This window comes from Pelodiscus sinensis, chromosome 25 (assembly GCF_052426305.1).
Source record: "Pelodiscus sinensis isolate ZL-2025 chromosome 25, ASM5242630v1, whole genome shotgun sequence".
In the NCBI taxonomy this organism is placed as follows: domain Eukaryota; kingdom Metazoa; phylum Chordata; order Testudines; family Trionychidae; genus Pelodiscus; species Pelodiscus sinensis.
This window is the reverse complement of record NC_143076.1, coordinates 741,698-760,203: the sequence shown is the minus strand read 5'-3', so window position 1 is coordinate 760,203 and position 18,506 is coordinate 741,698. Positions and strand designations below refer to the sequence as shown.

The 18,506-nt window shown below is 62.9% G+C and overlaps 1 protein-coding gene across 1 annotated transcript; it reads right to left on the bottom strand.

Annotated features, from left to right (window-relative positions):
• Positions 1–260: 260 nt before the first annotated feature.
• Positions 261–9,068, bottom strand: LOC149521625 (zinc finger protein RFP-like). The gene is made up of 8 exons (XM_089773371.1): positions 7,939–9,068; positions 7,575–7,670; positions 5,940–6,170; positions 5,557–5,579; positions 4,733–4,845; positions 4,530–4,550; positions 4,211–4,237; positions 261–963 (listed from the first exon to the last, which is right to left on the bottom strand). The coding sequence occupies exons 1-8, from the start codon at positions 8,353–8,355 to the stop codon at positions 404–406; spliced, it is 1,488 nt and encodes a 495-aa protein (XP_089629497.1). The 5' UTR covers positions 8,356–9,068; the 3' UTR covers positions 261–403.
• Positions 9,069–18,506: the final 9,438 nt, after the last annotated feature.

The window sequence follows — 18,506 nt, the reverse complement described above, 5'->3', positions numbered from 1 at the left end:
CTTTCATGTTTTACACTGAGATTTGAAACTCTGACAGGAGTGAAAGTCCCCTTCCCCTTCCCGCACCATCTGCTACCCCTGGGGCAGGCTATGGGGCAAGCGGAGGGCAGCAAACCCCCCCGCTGTCAGGCCACGTTTCTTACCAGCATCACCTTATGCTGGACTGGTGCAAACATGGAGCAGGGGAGAAAAGCTGCCTGGGCTGCTTCCAGCCAGGGGATCCCATTCACCCAGTCTGGGCTAAGCTGCCAGGTGTCTCAATTTCTACTGGAGGCTCCAGTTGCAAAGGGAAAGGGGCAGTGACCGGTTGGCACAAAACATCCAGGTACCTGCAGTAACCGGCCCTGCCCTGGGGGAAGAGCCGCAGCGCTGGGAGGGGCCAGTCGGTGCCGCGGGGTCACTGTCAGGGGCAGGGATTCCCTCCAGCCTGGGCTGGCACCGGGCAGATGGTCAGGGGAGCCGCGCTGGTGCCCCCGGCGTTGTTACCAGGACTGAAATACGGGCGCAGCGTCCCGGAGAAGGTGCCGGTGAAGGTGCAGAGATGGGACCTGTCAGTCACATTGTAAAATGAGACCTTGCCTGCCTCATAGTCCAGGAAAATCCCCACCTGGCTGGGCCTGGTGCTCACAGAGAGGCGGGGTGAGGGGAAGGTGAGGGCCTTGTACCCCCCGTCCCTCAGTACCATGACCCAGTATCCATTCTTAGGTGTGCGTGTGATGTTCCCCTTCCTGCTCACAGATTCCCTGCAAACCCCCAGGTCCCAGCCTGTCTTGTCTCCCACCTCCACCTCCCAGTAACGCCTCCCGCCCATGAACCCCTCGGCGCCCAGCACACAGGGACAAGGATCAAATCTCTCAGGGGTGTCGGGCAGATCCTGGCGTGTGTCTCCGAGTCTCACACGTTTCCGATCCTCAGACAGGACGAGTTGGGGATGAGCCGTGTCTGGATCCAGCGTCACGTCCACTGGGGAGAGAGTCACAGAGTCAGGGCCGGGGGCTGGTCTCCGGGATCAATGGGAAATTAACCTTTATCCCCATTAATTGCTCTGCGGGGAGGGGGTGTTATTGTCTGAGGGGAGTCAGGGCCCCTCTGCGTGTGAGGGGACAATGAGGGGAAGGGCAGGAGGAATAGGGGAGGAGTGGGAAGCTGTCAGTGGGGGAGGTGGGAGGGGACTGTAATGCTGGGAGAGGAAAGGGGAGGGGCAGATGATGGGGTGGAGCGGAGGGAGCAACCATAGGGACAATGTGGGCCAAGAGGACAGAGATGGGCAAGGGAAGGGGTAGTTCCCAGGAGGTCTGGGGGGTTGGGTGATGGGGCAGATGCAAGGAGGGCAGAGGGAGGGGTGGGCACCTGGGGACAGAGGGGGAGGAAGGGAGCAGAGGAGCCCAGGGAGCAGAGGGGGAGGTTGGGGAAGGGCAGGCTCTAGGGAGGCAGAGGAGATGTGGGCACCAGTGCAGCAGAGATGAGCTGGGGTTTACACCACAGGACCCAAAGAGGGCCCAGGGAAGAGACACCAGGCAGGCAGAGGGGCAAAGGGAAGAGCAGGCACCAGGGGGGCAGATTCCCAGGAGTGCTGTGAGCGAGACACGAGGAGTCGTCCTTCCGCTCTGCTCTGCGCTGATCAGGCCTCAGCTGGAGTCTTGTGTCCAGTTCTGGGCCCCACATTTCAGGAGAGAGGTGGAGAAATTGGAGGGTCCAGAGAAGAGCAACAAGAACGATGAAAGGTCGAGAGAACATGAGCTAGGAGGGGAGGCTGAAGGAACTGGGCTTGTTTAGTTTGGAAAGGAGAAGACTGAGAGGGGACATGAGAGCAGTTTTCAGGTATCTAAAAGGGTGTCACAAGGAGGAGGGAGGGAAATTGTTCTCCTTGGCCTCTGAGGGCAGGACAAGCAGCAATGGGCTTAAACTGCAGCAAGGGAGGTTTAGGTTGGACATTAGGAAAAACGTCCTGCCTGACTGGGTGGTGAGACACTGAAATAAATTGTCTGGGGGGTTGTGAAGTCTCCATCCCTGGAGATATTGAAGAGCAGGTGGGACAGACACCTGTCAGGGATGGTCTATAACAGTGTTTCTTAAACTTGTTAAGACTGAGGAACACCAAGGATTTTATTGTTAAGCAAAAAAGCCCCCCAGGGAAAAGTTGTTGAGCCTTTTCTTTAAGGGTGGCCATTTTGAATTCTGTTCTCTCTGTGGCACACCTCTGACTGCCTAGCAGCACACCAGTGTGCTGTGAAACACACTTTAAGAAATGCTGGTCTGGATGGTGCTTGGCCCTGCCGTGAGGGCCGGGGACTGGACTCGATGACTCTCGAGGTCCCTGCCAGTTCTGTGATTCTGACAGAGGTGAAGGCAGAGAGGGGCCTCAGGGAGGCAGAGGAGCAGTGACCAGAGGGGCTGGGACCAGGGGCTGGAGGGGGGTGAGGAATGCAGGGTGAGGGAGGCAGAAGGTGAGGCAGAACTAAGGGGAAGGTGGAGGGGGTGTGAGGAAAGGAGACAGGCACCAGGGGTGGGGGTGGAGAAAGGAAAGGGGCTTGTGCTGAAGGGAGGGGGGCAGGACAGGAGGAGAAAAGGAAAGACACCAAGGGGCAGAGTGAGGGAGAGACAAATGTCAGGGGACAGGGATGGGGAAGGCACCAGGGCAGATGGGGGGAGAGGGAAGGTTTGATCCTCAGTGGGTAGGAAGGCGGGGGAAGGGTGGGTACCAGGGGGCTAGAGAGATACCAGGGGAGGGGTTAAAGGCAGAGGGCAGAGGAGGAGCAGATGGTCTGGCAGCAATGGGGCAAGGGGAGGGGCAGGCACCAGGGCTAACAGGGGCCAAGGGGAGACAATGAGGGGAAAGGACGGGAGGAGCGGGGGAGGGATGGGAAGGTGTCAGTGGGAGGTGGGGGGGTGATGCTGGGAGGGGGAAGAGAAGGAGCAGATGAGAGGTGCAGAAGGGGGGCAATGGGGGCAAGAGGAGCAGGCACCATGAGGACAGAGGGGGATGAAGGGAGGGGCAGCTTCCAGCTGGGATTTCCCTAGGACCGCTGGGGGGAGGCTGCACAGAGCTGGGCTGCCCGGGATCCGTTCTGCCTGGGGCTGGGCACCAACCACTGAGGTGCCATGTGGGGTCAGGAAATGCCGGGACCCTTTTAGTGTCTGAGTGACGGGCAGCAGCAGGGCTGGGCTGGGCCTGCCTGGGGGAGGGGACTGCCCCACCCCCAGCACCTCATTTGTGTAACTTCTGAGCTCTGGCACTTCAGGGCAGGAAAAGGAAGGGGCAAGTGGGGGAGATAAATGCCAGTAGGACAGGCACGGGGCAAATGGGCTGATGGAAGGGTGGGCATTCAGAGGTGGGAGGCCAAGGGAAGGGACGGATGCCAGGGGCTAGAGGGCACAAGCGGCAGGCGCCGGGGCACTGGGGTGCAGCCTGGAGCGGGACAGGCACCAGGGCTAAGAAGGGGCCAGGGGTGAGGCGGCTATTTGAGGTACAGGGGCAAGGAAAGGGTGGGTGCCAGAGGGCAGGGGGAGGGGCAGGTGCCAGGGGACAGAAGGAGGAGGGAGGGGCTCAGGCGCTATCACTGCTGATTTCTCACAACCTTCTCTGCTGAGCCCTCCTGCCCCCAGTGTCGGGGCTGCACCTGGCCTGTGCTGCCAAAGCCACCTCCCTGCTGTGCACGGTTAGAGCCTCGGTGCCCCCGGCTCAGAGACTCGCTGCCCCGGGCCGAGCAGACAGACCCCTGGTGTTTAAACAGGAGACAGGGTCCTGACCCAGACCCTGGATTTGCCCCGGGGCCCAGCCTCACTGGACGGACATGTCCAGAGTTCTCTCCCCAGGCTGCAGAGCACCAAAGGGACCTGGCTGGGGAAGCCGCTTCCTGCCTCAGGCCGAGGGGGATGAGCAGGGTTCAGATGGGAAGTGTCTCCCAGCCTTAGCTCTGGAGTCACAACCCGGCTCTGTAACACCCCCCCCCTTCCCGGCCCCTCCCCTGGGCTTCAGCGTCTGGCTTTGACAGCAGGGTGTGTGAGGTCCCCCGGTTCCCAGACCCTCCCTGTGGGGTCCCTGCCCAGGTGGACCCAAAGGCTTGGGGGTATTGCTCTCCTAAGGGCTGGGCCATCTCCCAGGCCTGGGGCACTGGCACAGCACCAGGGGGTGGAGGGGCACTGCAGGGGGCCAGTCTCTCCCGGGGGTGGGAGCTAGAGTCATCGACACCAGAGGAAGGCCGGTTACCTTGGAATCCTCGGGCTCGCTTGAGTCCTGGAACAAACAGCAGAGAGAGAGAGAGGTGAGAATTCCCACCGCAGAGCCCCCAGAGCAGGGAGCAGCGATGTCCCAGCCCCTCCCACCACCCCTGGCTCTGCCCCAGCTCCCCACAGAGCAGGGTCCCACTGCCTCCAACTCCCCTTGGCTGCTCTGTCCCACGCTCCCTGGCTGGGCTCCCCCCTGCACCGATCCCCTCGCGCCTGCCCAGCCCAGGGGCTGCTCCAGGTGGGGGAACAGGCTCCCAGCTGCTGTGCCTGGCCCTAGGGCAGTGCCCTGGGATCCTCACCTCTCTCTGCAGCCAGCGCCTCTGGAAGGGAAGAGAAAAACCCGTCAGTGGGGGGGCAGTGCCCAGGGCTCACAGCCCAGCTCTGCCCCACGCTGCCAGAGGGCCCTGGGGAGTAAGGCCCCGGAACCCAGATGGGCCTTTCCACGCCCCTCCCCACAGCCCCAGACAGTGAGAGAGGAGCCCCCAGCAGCGCCGCCCCGTACCCAGGAATCCCGTCACGGCCCCCTGGAGACTGTTCTCTCCTGGGAAGTCCTGGATTCTCCGCTCCAGCTCCGGCCACTTGGGCACCGGATGCGGCGACGTCGCCTCCTCGCCCCTGCAGAGACACGAGGGTGTTATTGGTCTCCTGCCTCGGCCCCCCCAAAGCCAGACACGGAAGAGGGTGGGGGCTGGGCCACAGGCAGAGCTCACAGGACCCAGACCTCGGCTGCCCAGGGAGTTTCCTGCCGGCACAACCTGCTGGGCCCAGCCTGGGGCATCTCTCCAGCCAGAGGGAAAACAGCCCAGGGAGCGCCAGGCCCAGCTCCCGCACACCCGGCCTGGCTCATGTGCCCCAAAGGGGCCTGGCTGGGCCACTCCCAGGGCTGAGAGAGGGGCCTGTTCTCCAGGCCCAGCCGCTCCTCAGCTTCTCCGCTCAGCCCCCAGGGGTCAAGTCACTCCCCATGGGATGGAGGCTCTGGGATGGGGACACTGCCTCACCTGGGTCTGGCCTGGGACACTTGGCTCTTTCCCCACAGGTCCCCCCCATGGGCTATGTCAGGTCCTAGTTGGACCCTTGGGGTGACAGGCCTCAGCCCTATTAATATTTCCCTGAGGCAGCCCAGCCCCCAGGGATGGTTCCCAGCCCAGAGCTGTGGGGCAGTCCCCTCCCAGGGTGGCTGACACCCCCACAGTGCCCTCGGGTGATGGGTACAGAGGGGGCAGGGTTCACTCCCATCATGGGGGGCTGGGGCTGGATTCACAGCACAGGCTCTGAGCCTGTTCCCAGCATGATGGGAGGTGAGGGGTATATGGAGCCTGGATGTACCTGCTCTTGGCGTTTCTCACATGCTAGAGGGGAAGGAGAAAGAGCAGAGAGTCAGTGCCCATGGCCCAGCCTGGCCCCCTGCCCCAGAGGGGTCATGCTGCTTCCCCATCCCACAGGCTGCTCCCGCAGGTGGGAGACCCACTGAAGGGCTGTGCTAGGGGGAGCCAAGCCCCTTTCACACCAGCTGCTTTGCAGGGGGGCCAGGCCCAGCTTTTCACCAGCCTTCCCAATGACCCAAACTCCTGTCTCTCTGCAGCTGTGGGACCCCGGCCCTGCAGCTACCCTGGGCCTTGCTCCCTGCCCTGAGTTACCCTGTGAGCCCCCAGTGACTCAGGGGCTACCCTCCCTGCACTGGGCTCCGGGTGCGTCTGACCCCGTCTCACCTGCAGCAATTCCAGCACCGGCTGCCGACACTTCTCCTCCAGCTCTGAGATCAGGGCGCTGAGCCGGGAAATCTCCTCGCCCAGGCGGGTGGCGTGTTCCTCCCTTCTCCTCTCAATCTCCTCGTCCAGCTCCCCCAGCCGGGCCAGCAGGAGGTGCTCTTGCTCCGCCAGGAACTGCCGCAGCCGCTCGCACTCCCAGCCCACCAGCTGCCGCTCCACGTCCGTCTGCCTCTGGGGGCGCAGAGCGGGTGAGCGGGGCCGGGACGCGGGTGAGAGGGGCCGTGGGAAGTGGCAGGGCCTTGTCCAGGCTGCGCAGAGCGTTTCACTCCGTGTCTTTGCCCGGCCGGCTGGGCCTGGCCCAGGGCTTGTCCCAGGGTAAAAATGTCACCGAAAATCACCCCAACCCCCGTCACGTTACCAACAGTCTGAGGTGCAGCCCAGGCCGTGGTAAATGGGGCCCAAACCAGCCGCTGGCATCCCTGGGGTGTCTGACACTCACACCCGGGGGTCAGCACAGATCTCCCCTCAGCCTGACCCTGCCACAGCTGGGCACATGCAGCAGTTTGACAGGCCTTGTTCCTGCCCCCCGCGGGAGAGAGGCAGAACCAGAGGCTGCTCCCGGCCAGCCTGGTGTGAACCCACCAACCCCAGTGGGAACTAATGCCAGGGACCCCCAGGAGTCTGACCTGAACCCCAGTGGGGTCACTCTCCTCATTTATGCCAGGTAGCTGTGAGCGGAGGCCGCCCCCCAGAGGTGGAAGTGACCCTGAGCTGTGTCCCGGCATGGACCATGGAAACCCTTTAACCTTCTGACCGACCCAGACACCAGCCAGCACAGAGACCCTGTGGATAAATCCCTGTAATATTATATTTTGTATTAAGATCTTGTCCTTTTAGATCTATCTCTGTTAAGTGTTCTCATAGAATCTCTGGAACATTTCTCCTAGAACTTTGTATTTAGATACATAGATCTTGTAAGAAAAAAATGTCTTTTGAGCTCTCCCCTTTCCTTGATTGCCCTGTTGAAATGAATGAGGTGTGAATGGAGAATGGAAGGGGAGCATCCCCAGCAGTTGCCAGGGTGGAGAGGGTCTGGGAGCCAGACCCAAGACAATACCTGCAAAGTGAGCTCATTAAGAAGACTGGACATACAGACGCCTTGGGAGTACAGCAGCAAGTGCCTGCCCTTGGAAGGACTCTCTCTGAAGCAGCATTAGGAAAGGCGAGGTGATGACTAATTGGCTGCATGAGAGGGATAAATAGGAAGCATCTTGCAGAGGGACCCCGGGTTTTCATCTTGTCAACATGGGAGCATCGATCCAGATCGGCAGAAGCCCGGCTCCACCGCCTCCCCCACCTAACTCACCTGGCCAGTGCAATTAGAGGGAGCAACTTTTGGTAACAACAAGATGGAGAGAGAGAGAGAGAGAGTGTGTGTGTGTGTGTGTGATGTATCATATGCATATGATAAGTACTGATTATTCTATGTGCGATCAATAAATGTGGCGTGTTGCCTTATCCCTCTGAAAAAGATCCTGAGTACTTCTTTTAAGTACAACAACCCCCTCCCCCCCCCCCCCCGGCTGCTGTCACTGCTCCCCCGTGCAAAGTGGCTGGGCAGAGCCAGGCACCTACCAGGAGCCTCTCGCTCTCCTCGTCCCAGTCGGATTCCAGGCCCCAGAGCGCGTCTCTCTCCTCCCGCAGACGCTGCAGGCGGCTCAGGATTTGCTCCTGCAAACACAGACAGTGGCTCTGGGGGCTGCTTGGAGCCACTGGCTCATGCCCAGTGAGAACAGCGCCACAGAGCAGTGAGGCTGGGGGTGCAGTTCCCCCATCTCCAGCTCACGGTAACTGCCCAGCAGCACTGATGGGCCTGGCCCAGCCCCATGTGGCTGGGTCCTGTTCCCAGACAGGCCCCTGGCTCTCCCCAGGGCAGGTCAGACACACGCAGGAGGCTCTGTCGCTGCAGAGAAATTGCCCCTGTAAGTCTGGCCCTTACCTTGCACTCCTGGGCAGCCTCCTCGATGGGCACCGCCGTGTGGGCACGGTGAGCCCGGGACTCTCTGCAGATCACACAGATGGGGGCTTGATCCTCCTGGCAGAAGAGCTTCAGGGCCTCCTGGTGCCTCTCGCACCCTGGCTGCCCCTCGGGCACTGGCCCTGCCGGGAGCCGCAGGCGTTTCACCAGCTCCACCAGGTTGCCCAGCTGGTAGTTGGGCCGCAGGTGTCTCTGTGGGACAGTCTCTCTGCACTGGGGGCAGGAGAAGTTGGGCTCCGACTCCCCCCAGCACTGACTGAGGCAGGCCCGGCAGAAGTTGTGCCCACACTCAATAGACACCGGGTCTCTGAAATACTCCAGGCAGATGGGACATGTCACCTCTTCCTGGAAGCTCCCGGATAGATCCCCGGCAGCCATGGCTCCTCCAAACACAGGCACCGCCCTGCGGGTTAGTTTCGTTTCCCGAGCAGAGGAAGCAGCGTAGCCTGTTCAAGCTGCTCTTTTTTTTCCTAAGCAGGTTGCACAACTGGGAGCCAATCACACTTGCTGAATGGAAATGAAGAAAGAAAAAACCCCACAGATGTCAGAGACCCAGACATGCCCCCAAACAAGCACCAAGCTACCTATGACAATTCCCAGGCAGTTAACAGACACACAGACCCTTGCCCGGTTAAAAGTCTCAGGGGGAGCCGTGTTAGTCCGTAACTAAAAGAGGCTTAAAAAAACGAGCTTTTGTGGGCACCGCCCACTGCTCCATGTTTGCCGTCTGAGGCAGTGAATTGTGCCATAAAAGCTCATGACACACTCCAGATTTTTTGCTAGTCTTTCAGATGCTACAGGGTCTGGGGTTTCTTAAGGCACCCAGAAGCCGGTGCTCCTCCCGTTTTTAGGCATAGGCAGGAACTGAAGGACAGTGTCCCGTACAGCAAGCTGGGACTGGGGAGGGACCCTGGGGTGTCTATGCAAATCGTTTGCTTCTGCTTTGTTTGGGTGTGTTCACTGTCCTGCGGATGCAGTGGGGTTTTGTTCAGTGTCATCAACAGGCTGGTCCCATGGACATTGACAGTTACTGAGCAAAAATCCTCTCAGGTTTGGGGGTTTTCATCGCAGGTTTTAATAGTAGCATCATCTGCTTTCTGGAGGGAAGCTGCTGCCCTGAGTCATTGTCCTTGTTGGGGAGCTGAAGGGGCAGACGGATTAACCCCCCCATTTATTCATGTTTCACAATCAAATTCTGTTCCCCTTTGCACCCAGTAAAAGCAATGTGCTGCTGAGGCACATGACTCACCCCATCATTAATGATCATCAGAGCCAGGACCCATTTGGGGACCAGTGTCTCCCAGCTGCTAAGGCAGGGCTGCCCCCCCAACAGGCTTTTTACTGCCCCAGGTGGGGTGGAGAATGGGGGTGATAAGAGATGCTACCCTCCCCCCCCAGGGGGCTGCTCTCTGCTTTGTTGCTCCATTTCCTTGGGCAGCACCCAGAGTGGTCACAGATGCCTGCTCCAGCCCCTTGCGTTCCCCTCTCCTCAGGCCCCACAAGCTCAGGCCCTGTGGTCCCAGGGGGTGGCTGCCCCCATTGCTCAGACACAGCCAAGGCCTAGGCGGGTACGTGGCTGTTCTGTGCCGACAAGGCACAACTGGGTCAACTGGGATAGAGGGTAGAGTCACCCCCCCCTGAGACTCAGCCCCACTCTGCCCCTCCCAGCTGCTGTTCCCCCAACTGGCTCCCCCCCCGCCGCCCCCCCCCCCAGGGCGCCCTGCTGCCTGGGTCAGAGGCTGGGCCAGCATGGGGGGGGGTCTGTGTGCACAGGCTGCCCAGGGATTCACTGCGTTTTGATCCGACTAACCCCTCCCCAGTTTGCCCTTTTCTGTCCGACCAGTGTTCCTGCCCCCCCCCAAGGGCAGCTGCTCCCTGCTGGGGGGGTTGAGCCCTCGGCCCCAGAGCCCGCACTTCGCCCCCCCCATTACTAAGGGCAGAAACCCCCTGGGGGCGGGGCAGCTGCGTGTCTCTGCCGCAGCAGCAGGAGGGGGGGGGGCGGGGCGGACACAAACCCCCCCCCCGCTCCGCTCTCCCGCCCGGGGCTCAGCGCAGGGAAAGGCCCCGTCGGGCCGAACGCACAGCAGCACAAGCCCCGCCCCCGGCAGCCCCTCTGGCCCGGCCCCCTCCCCGGCACGTGGGGACCCGCCCCCGTGTTGTGACACGCGGTGCCCGGCCCCGCCCCCATCCACTGCTGCCCGACCTGGAGCGTCCAACCCCGCGGGGCGGGGGCGCGGCCAGGCAGCTTCGGGTCTGAGCGAAGCCCCGGCGCTGACTCGTGAGCGGAGTCACGGATGCGCTGCGCACGGGCGGTCTGACCCCGCCCACCCCCTTCCTCAGCTCCCCGGCCGGGTTTTCAATGCGTCTTCCCCCGCCCGTCGCTCCCTGCCCCTGCCCAGGCCCCGCTGCGATTGGCCCCTGGGCGGAGCCCGCAGCAGCGTCCGACTCCGCCCGCGGGTAGAGAGGCGGCCGCCACTGCGCATGCGCCGCGCACTGCCCGGGGCGCGTTCTGGGGGAGCCGTTGGGGCCGTTACTCGCCGCGCTGCTGCGTCTGCTCATCTATAGCCTGGCCAGCTCAGTGGGTGGCGCATGCGCCTCTTGCTCTCAGGGTCACGGGTTCAAGCCCCCGGCTGGGCGATGCCCTCCTCAGCCTACAAGCAATTCACTGCCCCAGGGCTGGATCTCGACAGACCTCGCTGCTGCGATCGTTCCTCATGCAGGGAGGCCTTAGGGGTGTCGGGATAGCGAGGGCGCAGGTCGCTCCAGTGTCTCCAGGGCGCTTCGCGGTGCGGACAGAGCCGAGGAGCGCGAAGGAGGATTCTCTTCAGTGCTGCCCCCACCTGCCACCCAGGCTCCTTCCCTTTCTCCTCTGCCTGCAGTGGCTGTGCTAGGCTGGGCTCAGGTCCCAGCTCCTTCCCTTTCTCCTCTGCCTGCAGCGGCTGTGCTAGGCTGGCTCAGGTCCCAGCTCCTTCCCTTTCTCCTCTGGCTGCAGTGGCTGTGCTAGGCTGGCTCAGGTCCCAGCTCCTTCCCTTTCTCCTCTGGCTGCAGTGGCTGTGCTAGGCTGGCTCAGGTCCCGGCTCCTTCCCTTTCTCCTCTGCCTGCAGCGGCTGTGCTAGGCTGGCTCAGGTCCCAGCTCCTTCCCTTTCTCCTCTGGCTGCAGTGGCTGTGCTAGGCTGGGCAGGTCCCGGCTCCTTCCCTTTCTCCTCTGCCTGCAGTGGCTGTGCTAGGCTGGGCTCAGGTCCCGGCTCCTTCCCTTTCTCCTCTGGCTGCAGTGGCTGTGCTAGGCTGGGCAGGTCCCGGCTCCTTCCCTTTCTCCTCTGGCTGCAGTGGCTGTGCTAGGCTGGGCTCAGGTCCCGGCTCCTTCCCTTTCTCCTCTGCCTGCAGTGGCTGTGCTAGGCTGGCTCAGGTTCCGGCTCCTTCCCTTTCTCCTCTGGCTGCAGTGGCTGTGCTAGGCTGGGCAGGTCCCGGCTCCTTCCCTTTCTCCTCTGGCTGCAGTGGCTGTGCTAGGCTGGGCTCAGGTCCCGGCTCCTTCCCTTTCTCCTCTGGCTGCAGTGGCTGTGCTAGGCTGGGCAGGTCCCGGCTCCTTCCCTTTCTCCTCTGGCTGCAGTGGCTGTGCTAGGCTGGGCTCAGGTCCCGGCTCCTTCCCTTTCTCCTCTGCCTGCAGCGGCTGTGCTAGGCTGGCTCAGGTCCCAGCTCCTTCCCTTTCTCCTCTGCCTGCAGTGGCTGTGCTAGGCTGGCTCAGGTCCCGGCTCCTTCCCTTTCTCCTCTGGCTGCAGTGGCTGTGCTAGGCTGGCTCAGGTCCCGGCTCCTTCCCTTTCTCCTCTGGCTGCAGCGGCTGTGCTAGGCTGGGCTCAGGTCCCGGCTCCTTCCCTTTCTCCTCTGGCTGCAGTGGCTGTGCTAGGCTGGGCAGGTCCCGGCTCCTTCCCTTTCTCCTCTGCCTGCAGTGGCTGTGCTAGGCTGGCTCAGGTCCCGGCTCCTTCCCTTTCTCCTCTGGCTGCAGCGGCTGTGCTAGGCTGGGCTCAGGTCCCGGCTCCTTCCCTTTCTCCTCTGCCTGCAGTGGCTGTGCTAGGCTGGCTCAGGTCCCGGCTCCTTCCCTTTCTCCTCTGGCTGCAGTGGCTGTGCTAGGCTGGCTCAGGTCCCGGCTCCTTCCCTTTCTCCTCTGGCTGCAGTGGCTGTGCTAGGCTGGCTCAGGTCCCGGCTCCTTCCCTTTCTCCTCTGCCTGCAGTGGCTGTGCTAGGCTGGCTCAGGTCCCGGCTCCTTCCCTTTCTCCTCTGGCTGCAGTGGCTGTGCTAGGCTGGCTCAGGTCCCAGCTCCTTCCCTTTCTCCTCTGCCTGCAGTGGCTGTGCTAGGCTGGGCTCAGGTCCCGGCTCCTTCCCTTTCTCCTCTGCCTGCAGTGGCTGTGCTAGGCTGGGCTCAGGTCCCGGCTCCTTCCCTTTCTCCTCTGGCTGCAGTGGCTGTGCTAGGCTGGGCTGGTCCCGGCTCCTTCCCTTTCTCCTCTGCCTGCAGTGGCTGTGCTAGGCTGGCTCAGGTCCCGGCTCCTTCCCTTTCTCCTCTGCCTGCAGTGGCTGTGCTAGGCTGGGCTCAGGTCCCGGCTCCTTCCCTTTCTCCTCTGCCTGCAGTGGCTGTGCTAGGCTGGGCTCAGGTCCCGGCTCCTTCCCTTTCTCCTCTGCCTGCAGTGGCTGTGCTAGGCTGGCTCAGGTCCCGGCTCCTTCCCTTTCTCCTCTGCCTGCAGTGGCTGTGCTAGGCTGGGCTCAGGTCCCAGCTCCTTCCCTTTCTCCTCTGGCTGCAGTGGCTGTGCTAGGCTGGGCTCAGGTCCCGGCTCCTTCCCTTTCTCCTCTGGCTGCAGTGGCTGTGCTAGGCGGGCTCAGGTCCCGGCTCCTTCCCTTTCTCCTCTGGCTGCAGTGGCTGTGCTAGGCTGGGCTCAGGTCCCAGCTCCTTCCCTTTCTCCTCTGGCTGCAGTGGCTGTGCTAGGCTGGGCTCAGGTCCCGGCTCCTTCCCTTTCTCCTCTGGCTGCAGTGGCTGTGCTAGGCTGGGCTCAGGTCCCGGCTCCTTCCCTTTCTCCTCTGCCTGCAGTGGCTGTGCTAGGCTGGGCTCAGGTCCCGGCTCCTTCCCTTTCTCCTCTGGCTGCAGTGGCTGTGCTAGGCTGGGCTCAGGTCCCGGCTCCTTCCCTTTCTCCTCTGCCTGCAGTGGCTGTGCTAGGCTGGGCTCAGGTCCCGGCTCCTTCCCTTTCTCCTCTGCCTGCAGTGGCTGTGCTAGGCTGGGCTCAGGTCCCGGCTCCTTCCCTTTCTCCTCTGGCTGCAGTGGCTGTGCTAGGCTGGCTCAGGTTCCGGCTCCTTCCCTTTCTCCTCTACCTGCAGCGGCTGTGCTAGGCTGGGCTCAGGTCCCAGCTCCTTCCCTTTCTCCTCTGCCTGCAGTGGCTGTGCTAGGCTGGGCTCAGGTCCCGGCTCCTTCCCTTTCTCCTCTGGCTGCAGTGGCTGTGCTAGGCTGGCTCAGGTCCCAGCCCCTTCCCTTTCTCCTCTGGCTGCAGTGGCTGTGCTAGGCTGGCTCAGGTCCCGGCTCCTTCCCTTTCTCCTCTGCCTGCAGTGGCTGTGCTAGGCTGGGCTCAGGTCCCAGCTCCTTCCCTTTCTCCTCTGCCTGCAGCGGCTGTGCTAGGCTGGCTCAGGTCCCAGCTCCTTCCCTTTCTCCTCTGCCTGCAGCGGCTGTGCTAGGCTGGCTCAGGTCCCGGCTCCTTCCCTTTCTCCTCTGCCTGCAGCGGCTGTGCTAGGCTGGCTCAGGTCCCAGCTCCTTCCCTTTCTCCTCTGCCTGCAGCGGCTGTGCTAGGCTGGCTCAGGTCCCGGCTCCTTCCCTTTCTCCTCTGCCTGCAGCGGCTGTGCTAGGCTGGGCAGGTCCCAGCTCCTTCCCTTTCTCCTCTGGCTGCAGCGGCTGTGCTAGGCTGGGCTCAGGTCCCGGCTCCTTCCCTTTCTCCTCTGCCTGCAGTGGCTGTGCTAGGCTGGGCTCAGGTCCCGGCTCCTTCCCTTTCTCCTCTGCCTGCAGTGGCTGTGCTAGGCTGGGCTCAGGTCCCGGCTCCTTCCCTTTCTCCTCTGCCTGCAGTGGCTGTGCTAGGCTGGGCTCAGGTCCCAGCTCCTTCCCTTTCTCCTCTGCCTGCAGTGGCTGTGCTAGGCTGGCTCAGGTCCCAGCTCCTTCCCTTTCTCCTCTGCCTGCAGTGGCTGTGCTAGGCTGGCTCAGGTCCCAGCTCCTTCCCTTTCTCCTCTGGCTGCAGTGGCTGTGCTAGGCTGGGCTCAGGTCCCGGCTCCTTCCCTTTCTCCTGTGGCTGTGCTAGGCTGGGCTCAGGTCCCGGCTCCTTCCCTTTCTCCTCTGCCTGCAGCGGCTGTGCTAGGCTGGGCTCAGGTCCCAGCTCCTTCCCTTTCTCCTCTGCCTGCAGTGGCTGTGCTAGGCTGGGCTCAGGTCCCGGCTCCTTCCCTTTCTCCTCTGCCTGCAGTGGCTGTGCTAGGCTGGGCAGGTCCCAGCTCCTTCCCTTTCTCCTCTGGCTGCAGTGGCTGTGCTAGGCTGGGCAGGTCCCGGCTCCTTCCCTTTCTCCTCTGGCTGCAGTGGCTGTGCTAGGCTGGGCTCAGGTCCCGGCTCCTTCCCTTTCTCCTCTGGCTGCAGTGGCTGTGCTAGGCTGGGCTCAGGTCCCGGCTCCTTCCCTTTCTCCTCTGGCTGCAGTGGCTGTGCTAGGCTGGGCTCAGGTCCCGGCTCCTTCCCTTTCTCCTCTGGCTGCAGTGGCTGTGCTAGGCTGGGCTCAGGTCCCAGCTCCTTCCCTTTCTCCTCTGCCTGCAGTGGCTGTGCTAGGCTGGGCTCAGGTCCCGGCTCCTTCCCTTTCTCCTCTGCCTGCAGTGGCTGTGCTAGGCTGGGCTCAGGTCCCAGCTCCTTCCCTTTCTCCTCTGCCTGCAGCGGCTGTGCTAGGCTGGCTCAGGTCCCGGCTCCTTCCCTTTCTCCTCTGGCTGCAGTGGCTGTGCTAGGCTGGGCTCAGGTCCCAGCTCCTTCCCTTTCTCCTCTGGCTGCAGTGGCTGTGCTAGGCTGGGCTCAGGTCCCAGCTCCTTCCCTTTCTCCTCTGCCTGCAGCGGCTGTGCTAGGCTGGGCTCAGGTCCCAGCTCCTTCCCTTTCTCCTCTGGCTGCAGTGGCTGTGCTAGGCTGGCTCAGGTCCCAGCTCCTTCCCTTTCTCCTCTGCCTGCAGCGGCTGTGCTAGGCTGGGCTCAGGTCCCAGCTCCTTCCCTTTCTCCTCTGCCTGCAGCGGCTGTGCTAGGCTGGCTCAGGTCCCGGCTCCTTCCCTTTCTCCTCTGGCTGCAGTGGCTTTGCTAGGCTGGGCTCAGGTCCCGGCTCCTTCCCTTTCTCCTCTGCCTGCAGTGGCTGTGCTAGGCTGGGCTCAGGTCCCAGCTCCTTCCCTTTCTCCTCTGCCTGCAGCGGCTGTGCTAGGCTGGCTCAGGTCCCGGCTCCTTCCCTTTCTCCTCTGGCTGCAGTGGCTGTGCTAGGCTGGGCAGGTCCCGGCTCCTTCCCTTTCTCCTCTGCCTGCAGTGGCTGTGCTAGGCTGGGCTCAGGTCCCGGCTCCTTCCCTTTCTCCTCTGCCTGCAGTGGCTGTGCTAGGCTGGCTCAGGTCCCGGCTCCTTCCCTTTCTCCTCTGCCTGCAGTGGCTGTGCTAGGCTGGGCAGGTCCCGGCTCCTTCCCTTTCTCCTCTGGCTGCAGTGGCTGTGCTAGGCTGGCTCAGGTCCCAGCTCCTTCCCTTTCTCCTCTGCCTGCAGTGGCTGTGCTAGGCTGGCTCAGGTCCCGGCTCCTTCCCTTTCTCCTCTGCCTGCAGTGGCTGTGCTAGGCTGGGCTCAGGTCCCAGCTCCTTCCCTTTCTCCTCTGCCTGCAGTGGCTGTGCTAGGCTGGCTCAGGTCCCGGCTCCTTCCCTTTCTCCTCTGCCTGCAGTGGCTGTGCTAGGCTGGGCAGGTCCCGGCTCCTTCCCTTTCTCCTCTGGCTGCAGTGGCTGTGCTAGGCTGGCTCAGGTCCCAGCTCCTTCCCTTTCTCCTCTGCCTGCAGTGGCTGTGCTAGGCTGGCTCAGGTCCCAGCTCCTTCCCTTTCTCCTCTGGCTGCAGTGGCTGTGCTAGGCTGGGCAGGTCCCGGCTCCTTCCCTTTCTCCTCTGCCTGCAGTGGCTGTGCTAGGCTGGGCTCAGGTCCCGGCTCCTTCCCTTTCTCCTCTGCCTGCAGTGGCTGTGCTAGGCGGGGCAGGTCCCGGCTCCTTCCCTTTCTCCTCTGCCTGCAGTGGCTGTGCTAGGCTGGGCAGGTCCCGGCTCCTTCCCTTTCTCCTCTGCCTGCAGTGGCTGTGCTAGGCTGGCTCAGGTCCCGGCTCCTTCCCTTTCTCCTCTGGCTGCAGTGGCTGTGCTAGGCTGGCTCAGGTCCCGGCTCCTTCCCTTTCTCCTCTGGATGCAGCGGCTGTGCTAGGCTGGGCAGGTCCCGGCTCCTTCCCTTTCTCCTCTGCCTGCAGTGGCTGTGCTAGGCTGGGCAGGTCCCGGCTCCTTCCCTTTCTCCTCTGCCTGCAGTGGCTGTGCTAGGCTGGGCAGGTCCCGGCTCCTTCCCTTTCTCCTCTGCCTGCAGTGGCTGTGCTAGGCTGGGCTCAGGTCCCGGCTCCTTCCCTTTCTCCTCTGGCTGCAGTGGCTGTGCTAGGCTGGCTCAGGTCCCAGCTCCTTCCCTTTCTCCTCTGCCTGCAGTGGCTGTGCTAGGCTGGGCAGGTCCCGGCTCCTTCCCTTTCTCCTCTGCCTGCAGTGGCTGTGCTAGGCTGGGCTCAGGTCCCGGCTCCTTCCCTTTCTCCTCTGGCTGCAGTGGCTGTGCTAGGCTGGCTCAGGTCCCAGCTCCTTCCCTTTCTCCTCTGCCTGCAGTGGCTGTGCTAGGCTGGGCAGGTCCCGGCTCCTTCCCTTTCTCCTCTGCCTGCAGTGGCTGTGCTAGGCTGGGCTCAGGTCCCGGCTCCTTCCCTTTCTCCTCTGTCTGCAGCGGCTGTGCTAGGCTGGGCTCAGGTCCCGGCTCCTTCCCTTTCTCCTCTGCCTGCAGCGGCTGTGCTAGGCTGGGCTCAGGTCCCGGCTCCTTCCCTTTCTCCTCTGTCTGCAGCGGCTGTGCTAGGCTGGGCTCAGGTCCCGGCTCCTTCCCTTTCTCCTCTGCCTGCAGCGGCTGTGCTAGGCTGGGCTCAGGTCCCGGCTCCTTCCCTTTCTCCTCTGCCTGCAGCTGCTGTGCTAGGCTGGCTCAGGTCCCGGCTCCTTCCCTTTCTCCTCTGGCTGCAGTGGCTGTGCTAGGCTGGGCAGGTCCCGGCTCCTTCCCTTTCTCCTCTGGCTGCAGCGGCTGTGCTAGGCTGGGCTCAGGTCCCGGCTCCTTCCCTTTCTCCTCTGCCTGCAGTGGCTGTGCTAGGCTGGGCAGGTCCCGGCTCCTTCCCTTTCTCCTCTGCCTGCAGTGGCTGTGCTAGGCTGGGCTCAGGTCCCGGCTCCTTCCCTTTCTCCTCTGCCTGCAGCGGTTGTGCTAGGCTGGGCAGGTCCCGGCTCCTTCCCTTTCTCCTCTGCCTGCAGTGGCTGTGCTAGGCTGGGCTCAGGTCCCGGCTCCTTCCCTTTCTCCTCTGTCTGCAGCGGCTGTGCTAGGCTGGGCTCAGGTCCCGGCTCCTTCCCTTTCTCCTCTGCCTGCAGTGGCTGTGCTAGGCTGGGCTCAGGTCCCGGCTCCTTCCCTTTCTCCTCTGCCTGCAGCGGCTGTGCTAGGCTGGGCTCAGGTCCCGGCTCCTTCCCTTTCTCCTCTGGCTGCAGTGGCTGTGCTAGGCTGGCTCAGGTCCCGGCTCCTTCCCTTTCTCCTCTGCCTGCAGTGGCTGTGCTAGGCTGGCTCAGGTCCCGGCTCCTTCCCTTTCTCCTCTGGCTGCAGTGGCTGTGCTAGGCTGGGCAGGTCCCGGCTCCTTCCCTTTCTCCTCTGCCTGCAGTGGCTGTGCTAGGCTGGGCTCAGGTCCCAGCTCCTTCCCTTTCTCCTCTGCCTGCAGTGGCTGTGCTAGGCTGGGCTCAGGTCCCAGCTCCTTCCCTTTCTCCTCTGCCTGCAGTGGCTGTGCTAGGCTGGGCTCAGGTCCCGGCTCCTTCCCTTTCTCCTCTGCCTGCAGTGGCTGTGCTAGGCTGGGCTCAGGTCCCAGCTCCTTCCCTTTCTCCTCTGCCTGCAGTGGCTGTGCTAGGCTGGCTCAGGTCCCGGCTCCTTCCCTTTCTCCTCTGCCTGCAGTGGCTGTGCTAGGCTGGGCTCAGGTCCCAGCTCCTTCCCTTTCTCCTCTGGCTGCAGCGGCTGTGCTAGGCTGGGCTCAGGTCCCGGCTCCTTCCCTTTCTCCTCTGCCTGCAGTGGCTGTGCTAGGCTGGGCTCAGGTCCCAGCTCCTTCCCTTTCTCCTCTGCCTGCAGTGGCTGTGCTAGGCTGGGCAGGTCCCGGCTCCTTCCCTTTCTCCTCTGGCTGCAGCGGCTGTGCTAGGCTGGCTCAGGTCCCAGCTCCTTCCCTTTCTCCTCTGCCTGCACTG

What these genes read in the sequence shown, in the direction of transcription:
- LOC149521625 (XM_089773371.1), bottom strand. Translation starts at nt 8,355, where the DNA reads ATGGCTGCCGGGGATCTATCCGGGAGCTTCCAGGAAGAGGTGACATGT. An exon ending in AGGCTGCCCAGGAGTGCAAG is followed by an intron (nt 7,671 to 7,938) that starts GTAAGGGCCAGA and finishes CTGTGTTTGCAG; the next exon opens with GAGCAAATCCTGAGCCGCCT. An exon ending in GGCGCTGGCTGCAGAGAGAG is followed by an intron (nt 4,238 to 4,529) that starts GTGAGGATCCCA and finishes TGTTTGTTCCAG; the next exon opens with GACTCAAGCGAGCCCGAGGA.